This window comes from Tamandua tetradactyla, chromosome 3 (assembly GCF_023851605.1).
Source record: "Tamandua tetradactyla isolate mTamTet1 chromosome 3, mTamTet1.pri, whole genome shotgun sequence".
Taxonomy (NCBI): Eukaryota; Metazoa; Chordata; class Mammalia; order Pilosa; family Myrmecophagidae; genus Tamandua; species Tamandua tetradactyla.
Genome location: NC_135329.1, coordinates 210,785,490 through 210,806,448, shown reverse-complemented (window position 1 = coordinate 210,806,448; position 20,959 = coordinate 210,785,490). Strand labels below are relative to the sequence as shown.

The 20,959-nt window shown below is 39.9% G+C and overlaps 1 protein-coding gene across 3 annotated transcripts in view; it reads right to left on the bottom strand.

Annotated features, from left to right (window-relative positions):
• The window catches only part of LOC143678276 (UDP-glucuronosyltransferase 1A1-like), a 161,595-nt gene that overhangs the window by 3,688 nt on the left and 136,948 nt on the right, over positions 1-20,959 (bottom strand). For all 3 annotated transcript variants that reach the window (XM_077155499.1, XM_077155498.1, XM_077155497.1), the window contains exons 2-3: positions 1,993-2,124; positions 1,349-1,436 (exon numbers count right to left, since the gene is read on the bottom strand). In XM_077155499.1, the coding sequence (XP_077011614.1) occupies positions 1,349-1,436; positions 1,993-2,124 (220 nt within the window). The remainder of the gene's footprint in view (positions 1-1,348; positions 1,437-1,992; positions 2,125-20,959) is intronic.

Sequence of the window (20,959 nt, the reverse complement as noted above, 5' to 3'; positions counted from 1 at the left end):
TTATAAATGGAATGAATTCAGATATGAGAGAGAGCAAGAAGCTGAACATCAACAGAACTTGGAAGAGAAAGGAGAGAACAAGAGATGCCACCATGTACACTGCCAGCCCCGGAGCAAAACAGTCTTTAGGGAGAAAGGACTGCCTTGATGATGCCTTGATTTGGACGTTTTCCCAACCTCAAAACCATGAGCAAATAAATTCCCACTGTTTAACCCCACCCATTGCATGGTATTTGATAAGCAACCTAGGAAATGGAAACAATCTGACTCCAAACTATAGAATCTAGCTTCAGTCATAAAGATACAAAAACATTTAGCAATTTTAGTTTGAAAACATGAATGCAATAGGTTGTATCTACTTAGGTATAAAAAGAGTGAAATTTCTTTCTTTCTATGCAGTCTCTTTAGTGGATTACCTGTGGTGCATTTTGGGTTCAGGCCTATACAAAAATGAAACGATTTTCTTTCTCTTCAATCTTTGTGGAGAGGTTTTCTGGGTTGGGAATAGAGAGACTGAACATACAGATAATAATCAGGAAACTTTGACCCTCAAGTATCCAGACCAGGAAACTCTGGCCAACTACCTACAACAATGGTCCAGGAAGCTGGCTACTATCTACAACAACCAGTCCAGGAAGCTAGACCACAGTCCTTGCAACATTCAACCCAGAAGAGCCAGGACTTGAGCAATAATTGACAGTTTCCCTAATGTTTGCCTTTATTTCCACGATGACACCAACAGGAGAAAGCTAAATATGCTCTCCTAACCAATCACATAGAATGCTCCACTTCTCACTAACCGGCCTCCAACCTCCCGAAGCCAATAGCCTTCAACCAGGACACACCTGAAAATTTCCCTTTGTTCTTCTATAAAGTCTTCCTCCTCCTCTGCCTGCCTTGAGTCTCTGCCAAAAGCAAATGATGGTGGCCAACTCCCTTGTTTTAACAAGCTCTGAATAAAGAGCCCATTTGAGTGGGCTTCATTTACTTCCATACCATGTGTGACGGTTGGGTTCTGGGGTCAACTTGGCCAGGTGGTTATGCCCAGTTGTCTGCAAGAAACTGGGGCATTGCCTCCCACAATGAAATAATCCAATTAGTCGAAGGTTTTTAAGGGAGAAGAAAGACTCACTTGCTTCTCCAGCCAGCAAGCCTCTCTTGTGGCTTTATCAGAGAAGCCAGCTTCACTGTATGCCCTGCGGATTTTGGACTCTTCTGTTCCGATGGTTGCATGAGACATCTTTATAACTCTCATATTTACAGATCTCTCCCACTGGTTCTGTTTCTCCAGAGAACCCTGACTAACATACTGTGGTTCAATTGGTACATCAAATCCTCCCAAACTCACCAAGCAGATCATTTTGGGGTAGCCACTTAACAAGTTTTGTATTCTTCCCAAGATTAGAAGGTGGATTTCCCGTGTACCGCCAGAGGACCTATTGCAGAGACAAAAAGAACAGGGTTTAAAGAAAAAACATACTCTGATCAAAAAACAAAATATGCAGTGACCAGGAGAGCCTCTGTGATCTAACTTCCTCTTTCTCATTCTGGGGGCTTGATTCCCGAGGCAGGCTCACTTTGTGAAAATTCAGCAAGCTGAGCACTTATGATTTTCACACTTTTCTGTACTTGAACGAAAAGTTTACTTAGTAAGATGAGGGGTTATAGAACCATAAAGACAGAAATAAACCTAGCGCCTTAACAGCATTTTGGAAAAATTTCCCTATTTAATATGAAGAACAGTATTCCTTAAATTCTCTTCAGCACACTTTTAAGTCTCTTAGGAAAATGAAACTTTCTAGTAAAGTGGATCATTGTTTAACAAAGCGGTTGAGCCTTGAATTACAAAAACGAATTTCCGATTAAGAATTGGGAATTGGCAGGGAAAACCCAAATCTAAATTCCAAATAACAGAGTTAATGCAAATACTAAAGTCTGGGGTTACAACTCATATGAAGATAGATACAAAGGAGTCATATAGAATCTACTTACTGTCTGAGGTATTTTACTCAAAGCATCAGCAATTTCCATCGCTTTCTTCTCTGGAATGTCTGAGACCATTGATCCCAAAGAGAAAACCACAATCCCATGTTCTCCAGAAGCGTTAACATAGGCTTCAAACTCCTGGAACCAGGGGAGAAATTTCCTTTCATTATTATTTTTTGTATATTCTTTGGTGATTACATGCATACATTAAGCTCTGCATCAGATATCTTCCTCTTAAGAATGTGGTTAAAGGTATGCATATACATATTGATAACTTTATATCATTACATATTACATACATAATATATATCAAATAAATATTTTAGAGGTAGCAATTATTAATGTTTTGTTTTACAGTGTTTCCTTCTCCTTTCTTCCCTTCCAAAGAACGAAGGCTTCTTGTCTACTGGGGTATCCCTTGGGTTCTCTTTCGAGATGCAAAATCCAGGTAATGGGCTAATTTGCTAAGAGGGAAGGTATCATCTTACCCACTTCCCCAGGGCTACAAGTAGCTGCAGAGTTCCAGGGGAGAAAGCAGGTGTTCAGGAAGGAACTGAAAGAGGGAGAGAAGACAATGAGCAAGGAAGAAGCACTTGGAGGGACACATAGAGAGGAAGCACATGGAGGGACACACAGAGAGGAAGCACATGGGGGAAGCACATGGAGGGACACATATAGAGGAAGCACATGCGGAAGCACATGGAGGGACACACAGAGAGGAAGCACATGTGGAAGCACATAGAGGGACACACAGAGAGGAAGCACATGGGGGAAGCACATGGAGGGACACATATAGAGGAAGCACATGGGGGAAGCACATGGAGGGACACACAGAGAGGAAGCACATGGGGGGAAGCATACTAAGGTGAATGAGAACATGGAGAGAGAAGACTTCTAGCAGTTTCTGGAAAAATGAAGTTTGGGGGAGGGGAAATCTGCCCAAAGAGGACTTTCAGGAAGCTTTCTGTGGGAGGCATCCAGTAAAACCCCTGCACTGCCCCTTTAAGAAATTCTATAGGAAAGATCTGCATTACTTTCAAGGCTTTTGGAATCTAAAATGCACTTCTAATCCAGTGACAGGTGTCAAGGATAATGACAAATAGCACTGCTATTACTGTAAGTAAGACCATTCCTTTTGTGTGTTAAAAGACGGAACAGAGAAAATTGAGTACTGGGCTCACAATGAAGGTCAAACCTCAAAGGGCAAAGACAACCTCTAACAACTCATCGCTTTCCCCTGCAATCTGTAGCAGGGTCTTCTATCTACATGGTGGACAATAAATTTTGGATGATTAACAATAATATTCATGTTAACTCCGCAGAAATTTAACCAGTCAACCTTGTATTTTTCAACCTTTCCTGCTGAAGAGTTGGTTAAAGTGTAAGTCAACTTTTCTGCCTTAGCAAGAATATATTGAAATATATTTGAATCTTTCTTTGCTGGCTATATAATATACTATAAAAAGCAAAATATCCCCCCAAAGTGTGAATGATAGAAAACAGGGAGAGAAACTCTTGCAAGTGAGCCCGTGACCTGACCAGGGCTGAATCCCAGCCCACTAAGCATATGATCCTCACCTGGAGGCACAGGCCCTGTTCTAGAAGATAATTCCTATAGCAGCGTGATCACGCTGTCAGCCGAGGGAGAACAGAACCTGAAGAAATCTCAGGATTCCTCTCACAAACATACTTGGGCATCACAGCCTTCGCTATATAGGGAGGAAGTTGGAGATGAGACCAGGGGACTTCTCTCTAAAGAATCTTCTGGGCCACATGACCCAGGGATCAAGAAATAAAGAACAGAGAGGGAGTTGCGTGACAATGCCTCTACAGATTACACCTGTTTTCCTGCTGCAAGCAAAACAGCATCACTGGCAGGAGTTAGGGAAGCAGTCTGCAGAATTGATTCAAAGTCCTTCCTATTGTCTATATATCACCTTTTTTTTTTAAATCAGGAAGTGACTGTTTCCAACAAGTGAGTTTTGGTATATTTGAACTGTGAGTGATGAATGATCTAGTTAATAATGAACATTACAATGACAGAAATGAGCAATTTCTTGTTCCCTTATATGAAGCAGCAGGACAGGATGTTACAAAATGTTTGCTTGTTGGGGATGAGAAACTGATGGCAGGGATTCCCAATTATTAATTATGGATTATAGAGCATGACCTATCAAAAGCTTCTCCCTCAAGTAATAAGGAATAGGCTTTAGAGATGCAAGTCAGGCAAAGAAAAGCTCTGAAATGAGGCAACAAAAAGATGACCCAATCAGAACAGCAGCATTAGCTGCAGCGCTGAAATGGAGGAGCTGGAGATAAGGAGGGTTGATGTGTCCTCAGTAAGAATATTAGCTCAGTCTGTTCTCCCCCCAACCTTAAAAGCCAACTCCAAAGTACTTCCATCTTTAGGAAAACACGTGGGTGTGCATGCACACACACACACTCACATACTCACACATATACAGAGTGGTAAATTCACTCAGAGGAAACAAAGGAAGGGTTTTTGCATAAGTATGGCAATTCCTCTCCAACTGCAGGACATCAGTGATCTAATTAATACCCCCAAACCCATCCTGAGTGTCAGCCACATTTTTCATACATTTCCACAGAACGCTGAGGGCACTGATGATATTGCAAGATGAGTTTGGGTTTGCCCAGAAAGGAGGGGTCTCCCAGGACGCAGGGCTCCCAGTGCTACAACCGGACCAGGAAGGTTGGTCAGCCAAGATGTGAGACAGAGGAGACAACACTGAGGATACAGGATTTTAACAGCGACCTCTGCCAGGCTGGTTTCTGAGGATGACCTGTAAAGGCCTGTTACTGACCAGCCTTCCCCGGGGGCGACCCTATGCCCAGTTCATCCGACCCAAGTCCTTCAGCTCATGGTGGCTTCCACATCCGAGGACAGGGAGCCCGAGTCATCCTCTCCGCTGTGGTTTCTGGCTGTGGCAGGAACGTCCTGAGGCACTACCTCTCTGGGATCTGCAGGACAGCTCTCTCCCTTTCCGCCTTTCTCTTACCCAGGGGGAAGGAGCACATCTCTAAGCTCTCCTTACTGAGTGATGAATGCCTCTTACCTAAACTTCATTCATAAAAGCCATTGTTGGATTTGGGGGTAACTAAGACAAAGTGAGAGACTTGAACTTTGGTGAACTCAAAAAATAATTCAATGAGATTATATTGGTAGAAAGAGAGAACACACAGAGAAGCAGTTTATAATTGGTAAAGCATAGTGATTTGCCATAAATTACATTGTTCCCAACCCATCACCAACATCTTTCTGGCTACATAAACTGAAGTGACACAGTACTTATCTTAATGAATTCATGGGTTATTTAGATTTTTTTCAAATGAAGAGATAATATTTATGTAAAAAACTGGAGAAAGGAAGATATGAAAAGTGAAGTGTGCTTGATAATAGCAATACTTATTTTATAATAAAGATTTTTTTTTAAAAAAAGGTCTGTAGCCCTATAGCATTAATTAATAGAGCGCCCTTTCCTGTCCCTCTTCTCTGCTCCATTCCTCTTGTTTTTATCTTGTTGTGTTGTTTTAGGAGATATTGTCCTTCTGACATGTCAAGAGCCATATAAAAAGAAAAAAGTCTGTGGCTGGGTTCTGGTAATGTGATTCCATTATCCCCTCCCAAGTAACTTCACATGTACCTGCCATCCTGCAGTGATACAAATCATGAATAAAGATAATTCTGATTTTGGGGGGTTTTTCAAGTAAGTGAAGAAGAAGACACAGTGTACAGTGGGGGAACTAGCAGGACTTTTATTTCCTATTTTTCCCATAATATCTGTGTTAAGATAAAGGTAAGGATAAAAATGGTTGTTTTTATTGATAATGCAGGGAAGTTTTCACAAACATGAGTAAAATAATTAATGAAATCTGTAATTACAGCATTTAGTCTCGTGTTTTCAGTTTGATTCTTGAGTTCATTTTTCTCTAGATTATGTTGGCCATAATCAGCTATTACTAAATCTATAGCTTTTATTAAATTACTTTGCAGAAACAAAGTTTATTTGTTTATTGTTATTAGCTGGTTTATTTCTGGTGGAAAGCTGCAATGCTTCTCAAGTTCCAGATTTGCATATTCTGTATAAACAGTTGTTTGGATGGGTTGTAATAAAGAAGATGCTACCAATGAAGTACAAAACCCACCAGGTGATAAGACTGTGAATATCATGAGCACTCAAGAAGGCAGTTCCATACATAACCACCATATTCACCGAATATGGTGCCAATGCCCCATTCTTATTCCTGTGACTCAGCAAAGGGCGTTTCTGTTTGTAGAAGCAATTCGGCTTTGAATTTATAACTTTTTTTTGATGGTTTCCTGCACATCCATTGCTGTCAATGGACTTTAACATTACAACCTGTCTCCTAGGTTAAGGGAAGTACACTGTGTCTTCTTCTTCACTTACTTGAAAAAACTAATGTGTAGTACAAATATACTTTGGCTAATTCTGAAATATATCATTTTTTAACAAAATCATCTTAAAAGCAAAACAATTGTGATCTATTAGTTTTAAATTAAAATGTTCTGATCTTGTTGAAAGAACAATTGTATAAGAACCAAGATTCATGCTTTTTTAATAATTGCCTTTTGACTTCACCCTTTTTGTCATCACTTCAGAATGAAAATTCTCATTTAAATCTAAAAGTTACCTTGTCGTTTGTATTATTAGGACAATATTACTAGAGTACTTATTTATTATATTTCAGATTCTCTGGTAGTCTTAAAGTTACCTGTTCCTCTTGTTCTTTTCCTGCCATTATGGACAGTTAAAGCTGGGAAACAATGAAAATAGTGAATATTTTCTCCTATCTGGGATAGTAAACAAGTAGCGTGATTGAAATAGCGTAACATACAAATGCTAACATAACTCTTATCTTCATGTGTTTGAGTGCCTGGAACATAATAGGAATTCTCTTTCCTTCAACATATTAAAATTAAGCTGCTTAAAATTCACCCAGTAACCACCACTCTTATAATCTATGCCTTTAACAAGCAATTTAAAACTATGTATGAGTATTCTTTGTAGGGCTCATTTATACACATGTTGGTTTGTATGTACGGCATTCTAGTGAGAAGCATTTCAGGTCAGATCAGGCAGCAGCTATAAAAAATGGTTTCATAAAGAAGTTGCATTGCTTTTTTTATTTTTATTTTTTATTTTTTTATTAACGGAAAGAAAGAAAAAAAAGAAAAAAAATAAAAATAAAAAAAGAAATTAACACAACATTTAGAAATCATACCGTTCTACATATGCACTCAGTAATTCTTAACATCATCACATAGATGCATGATCGTTTCTTAGTACATTTGCATCGGTTTAGAGGAACTAGCAACACAACAGAAAAAGCTATAAAATGTTAATATAGAGAAAAGAAATAAAAGTAGTAATGATAGTAAAAAACAACAACAAAAAAACCCTATAGCTCAGATGCAGCTTCATTCAGTGTTTTAACATGATTACTTTACAATTAGGTATTATTGTGCTGTCCATTTTTGAGTTTTTGTATCTAGTCCTGTTGCACAGTCTGTATCCCTTCCACTCCAATTACACATTATCTTACCCTGTTTCTAACTCCTGCTGGACTCTGTTACCAATGACATATTTCAAGTTTATTCTCGAATGTCCGTTCACATCAGTGGGACCATACAGTATTTGTCCTTTAGTTTTTCGCTGGACTCACTCAGCATAATATTCTCTAGGTCCATCCATGTTTTTACATGCCTCATAAGTTTATTTTGTCTTAAAGCTGCATAATATTCCATCGTACGTATATACCACAGTTTATTTAGCCATTCTTCTGTTGATGGACATTTTGGATGTTTCCATCTCTTTGCAATTGTAAATAACGCTGCTATAAACATTGGTGTGCAAATGTCCGTTTGTGTCTTTGCCCTTAAGTCCTTTGAGTAGATACCTAGCAATGGTATTGCTGGGTCGTATGGCAATTCTATATTCAGCTTTTTGAGGAACCGCCACACTGCCTTCCACAGTGGTTGCACCATTTGACATTCCCACCAACAGTGGATAAGTGTGCCTTTTTCTCTGCATCCTCTCCAGCACTTGTCATTTTCTGTTTTATTGATAATGGCCATTCTGGTGGGTGTGAGATGATATCTCATTGTGGTTTTGATTTGCATTTCTCTAATGGCCAGGGACATTGAGCATCTCTTCATGTGCCTCTTGGCCATCCGTATTTTCTCTTCTGGTAGGTGTCTGTTCAAGTCTTTTTGCCATTTTGTAATTGGGTTGGCTGTCTTTTTGTTGTTGAGTTGAACAATCTCTTTATATATTCTGGATACTAGACCTTTATCTGATATGTCATTCCCAAATATTGTCTCCCATTGTGTAGGCTGTCTTTCTACTTTCTTGATGAAGTTCTTTGATGCACAAAAGTGTTTAATTTTGAGGAGCTCCCATTTCTTTCTTTCTTTCTTCAGTGCTCTTGCTTTAGGTTTAAGGTCCATAAAACCACCTCCAGTTGTAAGATTCATAAGATATCTCCCTATATTTTCCTCTAACTGTTTTATGGTCTTAGACCTAATGTTTAGATCTTTGATCCATTTTGACTTAACTTTTGTATAAGGTGTGAGATGCGGGTCTTCTTTCATTCTTTTACATATGGATATCCAGTTCTCTAGGCACCATTTATTGAAGAGACTGTTCTGTCCCAGGTGAGTTGGCTTGACTGCCTTATCAAAGATCAAATATCCATAGATGAGAGGGTCTATATCTGAGCACTCTATTCGATTCCATTGGTTGATATATCTATCTTTATGCCAATACCATGCTGTTTTGACCACTGTGGCTTCATAATATGCCTTAAAGTCCGGCATTGCAAGACCTCCAGCTTCGTTTTTTTTCCTCAAGATGTTTTTAGCAATTCGGGGCACCCTGCCCTTCCAGATAAATTTGCTTATTGGTTTTTCTAATTCTGAAAAATAAGTTGTTGGGATTTTGATTGGTATTGCATTGAATCTGTAGATCAGTTTAGGTAGGATTGACATCTTAATTATATTTAGTCTTCCAATCCATGAACACGGTATGCCCTTCCATCTATTTAGGTCTTCTGTGATTTCTTTTAGCAGTTTTTTGTAGTTTTCTTTATATAGGTTTTTTGTCTCTTTGGTTAAATTTATTCCTAGGTATTTTATTCTTTTAGTTGTGATTGTAAATGGGATTCGTTTCTTGATTTCCCCCTCAGCTTGTTCATTACTAGTGTATAGAAAAGCTACAGATTTTTGAATGTTGATCTTGTAACCTGCTACTTTGCTGTACTCATTTATTAGCTCTAGTAGTTTTGTTGTGGATTTTTCCGGGTTTTCGACGTATAGTATCATATCGTCTGCAAACAGTGATAGTTTTACTTCTTCCTTTCCAATTTTGATGCCTTGTATTTCTTTTTCTTGTCTAATTGCTCTGGCTAGAACCTCCAACACGATGTTGAATAATAGTGGTGATAATGGACATCCTTGTCTTGTTCCTGATCTTAGGGGGAAAGTTTTCAATTTTTCCCCATTGAGGATGATATTAGCTGTGGGTTTTTCATATATTCTCTCTATCATTTTAAGGAAGTTCCCTTGTATTCCTATCTTTTGAAGTGTTTTCAACAGGAAAGGATGTTGAATCTTGTCAAATGCCTTCTCTGCATCAATTGAGATGATCATGTGATTTTTCTGCTTTGATTTGTTGATGTGGTGTATTACATTAATTGATTTTCTTATGTTGAACCATCCTTGCATACCTGGGATGAATCCTACTTGGTCATGATGTATAATTCTTTTAATGTGTTGTTGGATACGATTTGCTAGAATTTTATTGAGGATTTTTGCATCTATATTCATTAGAGAGATTGGTCTGTAGTTTTCTTTTTTTGTAATATCTTTGCCTGGTTTTGGTATGAGGGTGATGTTGGCTTCATAGAATGAATTAGGTAGTTTTCCCTCCACTTCGATTTTTTTTTTTTTTTTTTTTTTTTTAAAGGAAAGACAGAGAGAAGGAAGGAAGGATAGAAGGAAGGAAGAGAGGAAGAAAGGGAAACATCTTTTAAACATTTTCTTGTTTTATTGTATTTTGTTTCTCCGTTTTCGTTACATGGGCTGGGGCCGGGAATCGAACCGAGGTCCTCCGGCATAGCAGGCAAGCACTTTGCCCGCTGAGCCACCGCGGCCCGCCCCCACTTCGATTTTTTTGAAGAGTTTGAGGAGAGTTGGTACTAATTCCTTCCGGAATGTTTGATAGAATTCACATGTGAAGCCGTCTGGTCCTGGACTTTTCTTTTTAGGGAGCTTTTGAATGACTAATTCAATCTCTTTACTTGTGATTGGTTTGTTGAGGTCATCTATTTCTTCTTGAGTCAAAGTTTGTTGTTCATGTCTTTCCAGGAACCCGTCCATTTCATCTAAATTGTTGTATTTATTAGCGTAAAGTTGTTCATAGTATCCTGTTATTACCTCCTTTATTTCTGTGAGTTCAGTGGTTATGTCTCCTCTTTCATTTCTGATCTTATTTATTTGCATCCTCTCTCTTCTTCTTTTTGTCAATCTTGCTAAGGGCCCATCAATCTTATTGATTTTCTCATAGAATCAACTTCTGGCCTTATTGATTTTCTCTATTGTTTTCATGTTTTCAATTTCATTTATTTCTGCTCTAATCTTTGTTATTTCTTTCCTTTTGCTTGCTTTGGGATTAGTTTGCTGTTCTTTCTCCAGTTCTTCCAAGTGGACAGTTAATTCCTGCATTTTTGCCTTTTCTTCTTTTCTGATAAAGGCATTTAGGGGAATAAATTTCCGTCTTAGCACTGCCTTTGCTGCATCCCATAAGTTTTGATGTGTTGCGTTTTCATTTTCATTCACCTCTAGGTATTTACTAATTTCTCTTGCAATTTCTTCTTTGACACACTTGTTGTTTAAGAGTGTGTTGTTGAGCCTCAATGTATATGTGAATTTTCTGGCACTCCGCCTATTATTGATTTCCAACTTCATTCCTTTAGGATCCGAGAAAGTGTTGTGTATGATTTCAATCTTTTTAAATTTGTTAAGACTTGTTTTGTGACCCAGCATATGGTCTATCTTTGAGAATGATCCATGAGCACTTGAAAAAAAGGTGTATCCTGCTGTTGTGGGATGTAATGTCCTATAAATGTCTGTTAAGTCTAGCTCATTTATAGTAATATTCAGATTCTCTATTTCTTTATTGATCCTCTGTCTAGATGTTCTGTCCACTGATGAGAGTGGTGAATTGAAGTCTCCAACTATTATGGTATATGTGTCTATTTCCCTTTTCAGTGTTTGCAGTGTATTCCTCACGTATTTTGGGGCATTCTGGTTCGGTGCGTAGATATTTATGATTGTTATGTCTTCTTGTTTAATTGTTTCTTTTATTAGTATATAGTGTCCTTCTTTGTCTCTTTTAACTGTTTTATATTTGAAGTCTAATTTGTTGGATATTAGTATAGCCACTCCTGCTCTTTTCTGGTTGTTATTTGCATGAAATATCTTTTCCCAACCTCTCACTTTCAACCTATATTTATCTTTGGGTCTAAGATGCGTTTCCTGTAGACAGCATATAGAAGGATCCTGGTTTTTAATCCATTCTGCCAGTCTATGTCTTTTGATTGGGGAATTCAGTCCATTAACATTTAGAGTTATTACTGTTTGGATAATATTTTCCTCTACCATTTTGCCTTTTGTATTATATATATCATATCTCACTTTCCTTCTTTCTACACTCTTCTCCATATCTCTCTCTTCTGTCTTTTTGTATCTGACTCCAGTGCTCCCTTTAGTATTTCTTGCAGAGCTGGTCTCTTGGTCACAAATTCTCTCAGTGACTTTTTGTCTGAGAATGTTTTAATTTCTCCCTCATTTTTGAAGGACAATTTTGCTGGATATAGGAGTCTTGGTTGGCAGTTTTTCTCTTTTAGTAACTTAAATATATCATCCCACTGTCTTCTAGCTTCCATGGTTTCTGCTGAGAAATCTACACATAGTCTTATTGGGTTTCCCTTGTATGTGATGGATTGCTTCTCTCTCGCTGCTTTCAAGATCCTCTCTTTCTCTTTGACCTCTGACATTCTAACTAATAAGTGTCTTGGGGAACGCCTATTTGGGTCTAATCTCTTTGGGGTGTGCTGCACTTCTTGGATCTGTAAATTTAGGTCTTACATAAGAGTTGGGAAATTTTCATTGATAATTTCTTCCATTAGTTTTTCTCCTCCTTTTCCCTTCTCTTCTCCTTCTGGGATACCCACAACACGTATATTTGTGCGGTTCATATTGTCCTTGAGTTCCCTGATACCCTGTTCAAATTTTTCCATTCTTTTCCCGATATTTTCTTTTTCTTTTTGGAATTCAGATGTTCCATCCTCCAAATCACTAATTCTATCTTCTGTCTCTTTAAATCTATCATTGTAGGTATCCATTGTTTTTTCCATCTTTTCTACTTTATCCTTCACTTCCATAAGTTCTGTGATTTGTTTTTTCAGTTTTTCTATTTCTTCTTTATGTTCAGCCCATGTCCTCTTCGTGTCCTCCCTCAATTTATTGATTTCATTTTTGAAGAGGTTTTCCATTTCTGTTCGTATATTCAGCATTAGTTGTCTCAGCTCTTGTATCTCATTTGAACTATTGGTTTGTTCCTTTGACTGGGCCATATTCTCAATCTTCTGAGCGTGGACAGTTATCTTCTGCTGCTGGCGTCTGGGCATTTAGTCAGACTTCCCTGGGTGTCGGACCCAACAAGGTTGTAAGATTTTTCTGTGAAATCTCTGGGTTCTGTTTTTCTTATCCTGCCCAGTAGGTGGCGCTCGTGGCACACGTTTGTCTACGGGATCCACCAGTAAAAGTTGCTGTGGGTCCTTTAACTCTGGAAAACTCTCGCCGTAGGGGAGGTTTGGCAGCCAAAGCGTCTTGGAAGAGTGCCAGCCGGCCTGGGGGTCCGAACGCAGGGAGGGTCGCCGGCCGCCGCAGCACGTGAGAGCGCCCGACCAAATTTCCTAGTTGGCCCGGGGCGCCAAGCGTGGCGGAAGGGCGCCAGCTGTCGCAGCCCAGGAGAATGCACTGTTCCCAGGCGGACCGGGGAGTCACGTGTTTGGAAGGGACCCCCTGGTCACCGTTCTCCGCAGTCTGGGGATTTCTGACCCAACTCTTTCAGTTGGTCCGGGGGGCCTCGCGTGGTGGGGACGCCAGCTGCCGCGGCCTGAGGGGACCGCCTGCCCAATTCTGCCAGCTGGCCTGGGAAGGAGGAAGGGAGGGACTCCGGCCGCTTGCCGCCCCGCCCAGGAAAGCCCGCGTCCCTCAGTGTTCTCACCGGAGCTGGTTCTCCCAGACAGTCAGCCGTTCCAGGATGGGGTACGCTGTCCCTTTGATATCCGTCGAGGCTCCGGGAGCTGCTCTGTATTGTCTCCACTCCCCCAGTAGCTGTTCTGGAAGAGGAAAGGTGAGGGCGGCAAGGCTGTCGAGGCTGGTGGCGGAGGAGCCGGTGAAGGCGGGGGAAGAGGGCACCGTGGTGGTTGGAGAGCCGCTGGAGCAGGAGGGGGAAGAGGGGAGAAGGAGGGCGGGCGGGTCGGCTGCTGTGGGGCGTGGGCACCGTGCTGCGGGCTGGCAGAGAAAGAGAGGGGAGAAGGAGGGCGGGCGGGTCGGCTGCTGCGGGGCCTGGGCGCCGCGCGGTGGGCCGGCGGAGAAAGAGAGGGGAGAAGGAGGGCGGGCGGGTTGGCTGCTGCGGGGCGTGGGCGCCGCGCAGCAGGCCGGCGGAGAAAGAGCTGCATTGCTTTTTTAAAGTAAAATTTTAAAAAGTAGAGTGAGATATCATGTCCAGATTGAAGTGTCCAAAAATAATTTTATATTGTAGCTAAATCATCTACCTCATTTTCATTTTTTATAAGTAAAATTCCGAAGTAATATAATAAGCAGATTTTCTTCCATATCTTTGCTGCTACCATAATAAATACTTAATCAGTTTAAGCAAAAAAAAAAAAGTCATTGTTAGATGCGACCTACTGAGGAAAGGGCCAAGTCTAATTTCACATCCTTGCATACACGCCACAGTCACCTGGCCACCAGCGGGGCACGATCAACATGAAATCAAACTACGGGTCCATAAACATCCAAAGTTAAACAACAGGGTTTGGCTAATGTTGAAACACCAGGAAAGTTCATCTACAGACCAGAGCAGGGCAAATTCCAGAACAGCCCTTATGGTGTTCCATAAAGGAGAAGTTAATCCCTCACTTGGCAAAACTGCCCCTAAAGCTTCACCCAAGCAAATCCAAAACCCTAATGGCCAAGAAGGTGAAGCAATTTCATAACTGAAAATATCTTCAATCCCCCCTGCTGTATTCACTTCCAAAGAGGAGGAGATCCCTAAAGTACTTTCTCTTCCCCTTTCTGATGACACTTCTATACTTAAGATGAGGTCTTTAAAAAAGTTCCAAAGTTTTATGCAAATTTAACATTTTTCTTCCCAGGCTTGCATTAGTTTTCTCCTTCCAAATGTCTTCTGTTTTTCAAGAATCCCTATTTAACACTTAAATGACCAGTTTCCAGTCACTTTATCTTCATCTACTAAGAGGTACCTACAAATATTGTGAGCTTCATTGCTCACCACTCTTTCTTCTCCTCACCATCTCTCCCAGGTCTTGAAGGCACTGCTTACCCACCTTCAGTCTGGCCATGTTCCTCAGAAGAAACATGGGGATATCATCTCTAAATCTCTACATATTCACAAAGAAGTTCTCTCACCCTGAAACGGAAGTGGCCTCTTGGATTCTTGAGTTTCATTCCTTTTCTGTCAAAATTATTCTAGCATTTTTTGGCTTTCAGGCTTGCCAATGAGCTGTCCAGTGCCACGATGATTGGGTTTCCTTTGTGAGTGAGTTGTTCTTTCTCTATGGACTTTCTTTATGGATTTTACCTTCAGTTTTTAAGTTTAGAGGTTTGGTGAAGTCATGAAAGTTTCCACCATATATATATCTTATATAAAGATAAAGATATATATATGTCATGTCTATTTATATAGCATGAGAGAGTGAAAGATCTTTCCTGGGATTCAGCAAGCCATTCCAATATGCAGATTCGATTTTTTTATAGTGTAGAGAAATTTTTGCTGCTATTGGTTAATTTCACCTCTTTCCAAGTGTTCCTTTTTGCCCTTCTGAAATCCCTATTATTCACATATATGATCTCCAAACTCTGTTCTCCAACCCTTTTATCTCTTTCCTTATGGTTTTTCACTCTTTAATTTTTTTCTAGGTTGTAAGTTATTTCTTCTACTCAACTTCTTAGGCCACTAATTCAAGTCCCAACTGTTAACCATTCTCTCCTTCAATTAATCCACGAATGCATTTACTCAAGCATATTATTTTTGTTTCAAAATGTCCCTTTCATTGCTATATTCAAATCTCTTGTGTTTTGTTCTGATTGGCATCTGTTTGCTCCTGTTTCCTTAGAAGTCCTTTATTCTCCCTTATTCTTTTTTATTTATTTATTTTTATTTTTTTAAACTCTAATGTTTTTAATATATAAAATGAAGAAAAATGAACAAACAGAAAAGAGACTAACAGAGGTAATATAATGAACAACTAAATTCCCTTCCTGGTCAGACTCAAAGCTTTAGAAATAAAAGATATGATTATCATCAAAATTAAACAATAGAGTTGATTCAGTCCCACTCAAAATTCCCAACAGGACTTTTAGGGATATTGACAAGCTGATTCTAAAATACATCTAGGAGATAAATACGCAAATCGAGCCAAATAGATGAGGGAGAAAAGTAGGATATGGCATTTATTTTTAATTAATCAAAACACGTCATAAAGATGTGAGAATTTTACTTCTAATTTGAGGCAAAAATTAGCAAATAGATCAATGAAACAAACTAGAAATCCAGGAAAAGACCAGCATTGAAGAATTTTAGCATATGATACAAGTGATATTTTACCTTGGTAGGGAAATGATTCTATAACTGATATCAGGAAAATTGACTATCCATTGGGGAAAAAACAAAGTTCTACCACATACCACATACAAAAATTAATTCCAAATAGTTAACCCATAAAGGTGCAAAAATATAGATGATACATTCAACATTTTATGTTATGAAAATAATTTTTAGCAGCTCATGAAATGCAAAACCATAAAGGGGGAAACATTTCTATTGCATAAGTTTTAAAACTTTAATGCAACAAGGGGCATCATAAGAAAAATTAAATGGCAAGCAAAATAGGGGAAAATATTTACAATACATACACATAAGGCAAAAATTTAATATTCAGAATATCTAAAGAACTACTACAAATTATTAAAGGATAAAACAATGGAATAACAAGCAAAGAATGTTCATAGACAAATCAAAAAAGGAAAAAATACAAATGCTTATTAAAAATATGAAAAGCTGCTCAATCTCACCAGTTACCTGAGAAAATGCAAATAAAATGACAATAAGCTACAGAGAGATACAACTTCAGAGACTGATGACAATGCAGTGTCAACAGTGGTCTGGGCAATTTAAATGCTTGTTTAGTACCTTCGAGAGTATAAAATGGTACAAAATTTGGGGGCAGGTAGTTTCACAGTAGCTATCATATTTTGAATGTGCAAACTTCTGTGACTCATTTAGAAAAACTCATTTCTAAAAATCTTACCTAACAGACATGCTAATATCTTAAAATTTTCAAGTCTTAAAATATTCAAAACTAAAAATCTTGCCTAACAGACATGCTAATATCTTAAAATATTCAAAATATCCTTGAAATGATATACAGACAGCTATGTAGCTATATTACAGAGATATGTAAAGCACTTTTATAATAAACATTGAAATAGCATAAATATCGTTAGTAGGGAACAATTAAGTAAATAAATAGGGCAAACTATACAAAAGAATGAAACCTCCCCCCCCCAAAAAAAAAATAAGTTTCGCTACTTTTTTCCATTTATGGAGATGGCCTTAATGAGTTAGCTGACAGTGCAAGTTGCATATTAACTACATAGCACTATCCAAGTTTGTAGGTAAATTAAGAAATAAAACAACCTGTATGCATCAAAATATATACTGCATATTTCTGTATATAGTTAAGCTCTATAAGAACACAGATATCCATAAATATTTAACATATTTTTCTCTATGGTTTTTATAGAAAAATTATGATATGATTAATGTAAAATTGTTCACAGTGATTAACTATGGAAGAGCCAAAAAGGAGGAGACTCACGCTCACACATGCAGATTACAGTAAAAATTTAAAGGGCATTTTAAAATAAAATGCTAACTCCTGCCCTACTTTCCAAAGAGTTTTATTGTGAAGATAAAACTGGGTGTAAAATTCTTTGTAGCATTGTCTCAACTGCTATGAAATTCAGAATACTGTTATTATTCCTTTAATGTGTATTTATGAAATTCTAAAAAAAGAATCTAAATAAGGTCACATAAGTAGAAAACAGTATAATCTCACCAAATGACCATTTCTTCCCATTTTGATTCTTGAAGTGGTATCATATAGGATTTGTGAAAAGAATAACCCAGTGTCATAAAACACCTTGGGTTTCACCAAGATATTTTTAGCCAATGAAAAGTGACAGATTGTTGAGCACCACAGAAATACTTATACCACTAGTAGTAGATTCTGGATTCCTTTTTACCACTTGCAAGATCTCTTTAATAAGACCATCCTTTCCATGTTACATTCCACTTTTAAATTTATCACCTTAGAAGGGTTGCCACTGACTTCAACTTCAGGCTACATCTCCAACTCCTCTAAAATTCATGCAAGTTTTCTGAAAACTTCAGGAGATAATGCTGAAGTACTTATGGGAGAATTCCTGTGAGGTCTGGGATTTGCTTCAAAATAATCCAGTAACAGTATAAACCAGGAGCACAGCGTTCAGCAGTTCAGATAAAACAAGACTGGTCAAGTACTGGTGAACGCCACAATTGGGTGATGAGAACATCTTTTCCAACAGCGGAGGTCACAGGCGCCGAGGTGGGCAGCAGGCGCCACTTCCCCGCCTGTCGGGCTCCAGGTAACACCCTCGGCCCACCGCAGTCCTGGCTGCGACGGCCCCTGGCCTGTGGGTGATAGGGGCGGCCAGTCCAAACCCCCGCCCCGGGCTGGGTGCCCAGGCGGCCCACGGCGGCCAGGGACGGTGCTGGGGCTTGTCATGCCTGCAGGGCAGCGGCGGGTGGGAGATACGGGGAGTGGAGGGCCTGCCCGGGTGGCCTCGGGGGTGCGGGGGGTGCCGGGGGCCGGCTCCGCACTGGGCCACAGCACCCCCTCCCTCCACGCAGCCGCGCCCGGCTCCTCTGGCCCCGACACCCCGTGGGGAAGTCGAAGCCAGTCCCCCACATGTCCCTCTATGTGGCCCTGAGCCCCGCGGCCCAACCTGGGCAGGGGATTAGCCGTGCTGAGGGGAGTCTCCTGCAGCCAGGGCTGGGCCCACCACCTCGAAGCCTGGTTCACACGACAGCTGCCCCTGCCACTTTTCTACCTCTGAACAACCCTGAAGCCCAAGTCTGTGCAATCCCAGAGGTCTCCCTTATTCTTATTCCACATATTGGGGCTCAGACCCAGTTGCTGAGGTACCTTCGGCAGAAGTAAAGCCATGAGTAAAAAAGGCAAGTGGTCTGTCTCTGAACACGTGGGTCGGGTGGGAATCGCCAGCTCTCGTGCAGGCACCAGGAGGAGGGCTTTGCTCTTGGGTCTTTTCGGCAGCCAAGGCTGGCAAAGCTTCATTCTCTGCCAGCTTCAGGGCAGAATGGCCCAGGCACCCATTTTTACATCGCTGTGACCCCTGGAAGCAACAAGCTGTTTCTCCAAGAGGCATGCTTCCCTACTCTCTGCCCTGGCCCCCAGGCTCTGTTCTGGGGAGAGGGGAATTTCTGTTGTAGCTCACCTTCAAGTTTCTAGCCTGCATCCTACAGACTCTAGGAGATGTATGGGGGTGTGCTGGTGTTGGGGAGATGAAGTACAGAGAACACAGGGATATGTTCAAACTACCCAATCCCCAGGCCCTCCAGAAAGATGATTTTGCAGAGTTGACAGGTAATCAAGTTTGGACTGAGCTACAGAACAGTATGAGGTTATTCTTAGAGATTTAATTTTTTTATAAGAAAAATATTACCATGTTTAGAATTCACCATGGGTGAAGGGTGAGAAGGGGCTAGGATTCTGGGAATAGACTAAACTTTCAGCTCTGTCATCCATTCCTCTGGACTCACTTTCCACTGAGTGGGGCAGGGCAGGAAGCAATGAGGAAATGACTGGCTTTGTGGGAGGGCAGGAGGAGTCTTGTTTTATATCATAGGGAAAAAGTATGTTTGTGAGTGCTGGGACAGGACAGTCACCACTACAAGAATGGAGGTGCAGCATTTTTTTTAATAAGCAAAGGGGAAAAAAATAAATAGTAACCAGACAAGCCATCAAAAACAAGAAAATGTGAAAACAACACAGGAAAAATAATAAAACTGGAAGAATTATAATCAAGTTCATCAATTTCTAAATGAACTGTAAACAGGCTAAATTCCCCTGTCTGACTAGGCTAGAAATACCACCTCCACCTTGCTTAAAAAAGAAAAAGACAGTTTGAAGACAAAGGGATAGTAAAAGCATACTAGTACAATGTAAGCAAAAGTAATGCAGGGATAGCGATATTAACCTTTAAAATACGGAATTTCGGATTTAAAACATTAAACAAGGAAGAGGACTACCAGCAGGCACAATTGACAGAGACTTGTCACACTGTCACACCTAAACCTGTTTCACCAAACAAGTCAGCAACCAATAAGCAGAGTGAAAACTCTCATCAGTAAACCTAGCAACACAACTACAACTCATCACTTTCACAGATTTAACCAGGGAAGGTGGGGTTGGGGGGAAGGTGGGGTCATATGCCTGAAAGGCAGGTGATAAAGTTCAGCAGTCTCTCCTATTAAACAGCTGAAGGAAAAGAAGGCTATCACTCAAATAACTAAAGGGTATTTGCCAAAAAAAGCTAAATGAAATCAATGTATGGTAAAATCAGGAGCAAGGCAGAAATCCTTGCTATTGCTCAAATTATTCAACTGTTTTTAGAAAACCTACTGAATTCAGTGAGACTGATAAATTCATATGGAATTTGAAACAGAAGAAATACATTTCCCTCATCAGCAAATGAAAATGCCTCATGTAGTTTTAAATAATTAGGAGAATCAACCCCTTGGTAAGATGAGTATATAGTGAGTAGATAATCAGCTGAAAGAGAAATGGAAAACAAAAGACTATAGAGCACTTAAAAAACAAATAAGAAGGCATAGAACAAAGGACAGGATATTTCCTCTATATTAAGACAACGTTTGCAGTAGCAAAAAAAGGAGAATGCCCTCCATAGGGAGATAAATGGCTGGCCGAATAACTTGTGGTCTATAAGTACATGGAATATTATGTAGCAGCTAAAAAATAGTAAGACAGGGGCAGGCCACGGTGGCTCAGCAGGCAGACTTCTCGCCTGCCATGCCGGAGACCCAGGTTTGATTCCCAGTGCCTGCCCATGAAATAAGAAAAAACCAGATACAAGTTTTGGAACTGGAGTAATACAGGGGACGTGAGTGATGATAACACATTATTTTCCTATTTTCTAAAGCAAACAACAACAAAAATTCTTTGTGCATACCTAATCTGTATGTCATTATGGGAATATAAAAAACTATTGGAATTATTACCTCCCTAGTAACTAGTCCTCTGTCCCAACCACATTATTTTCATTCAACTGCTTAATAAGTGTTTGTTGAGTGTCTCCTAGTTGCACAGAGCCCCAGAGGCAGGGGTTGGGGAAATCGAGGTCACAGGGGAATGAGGAGACAGCAACCCTGACCCTCATTTCTCACTTGTATTCCTTCTACTATCCAAATTCATTTAAAATATGAATCACTTTGGAGACATGATGGAAACTAAGATTCAGCCCTCTCCAAGCACGACC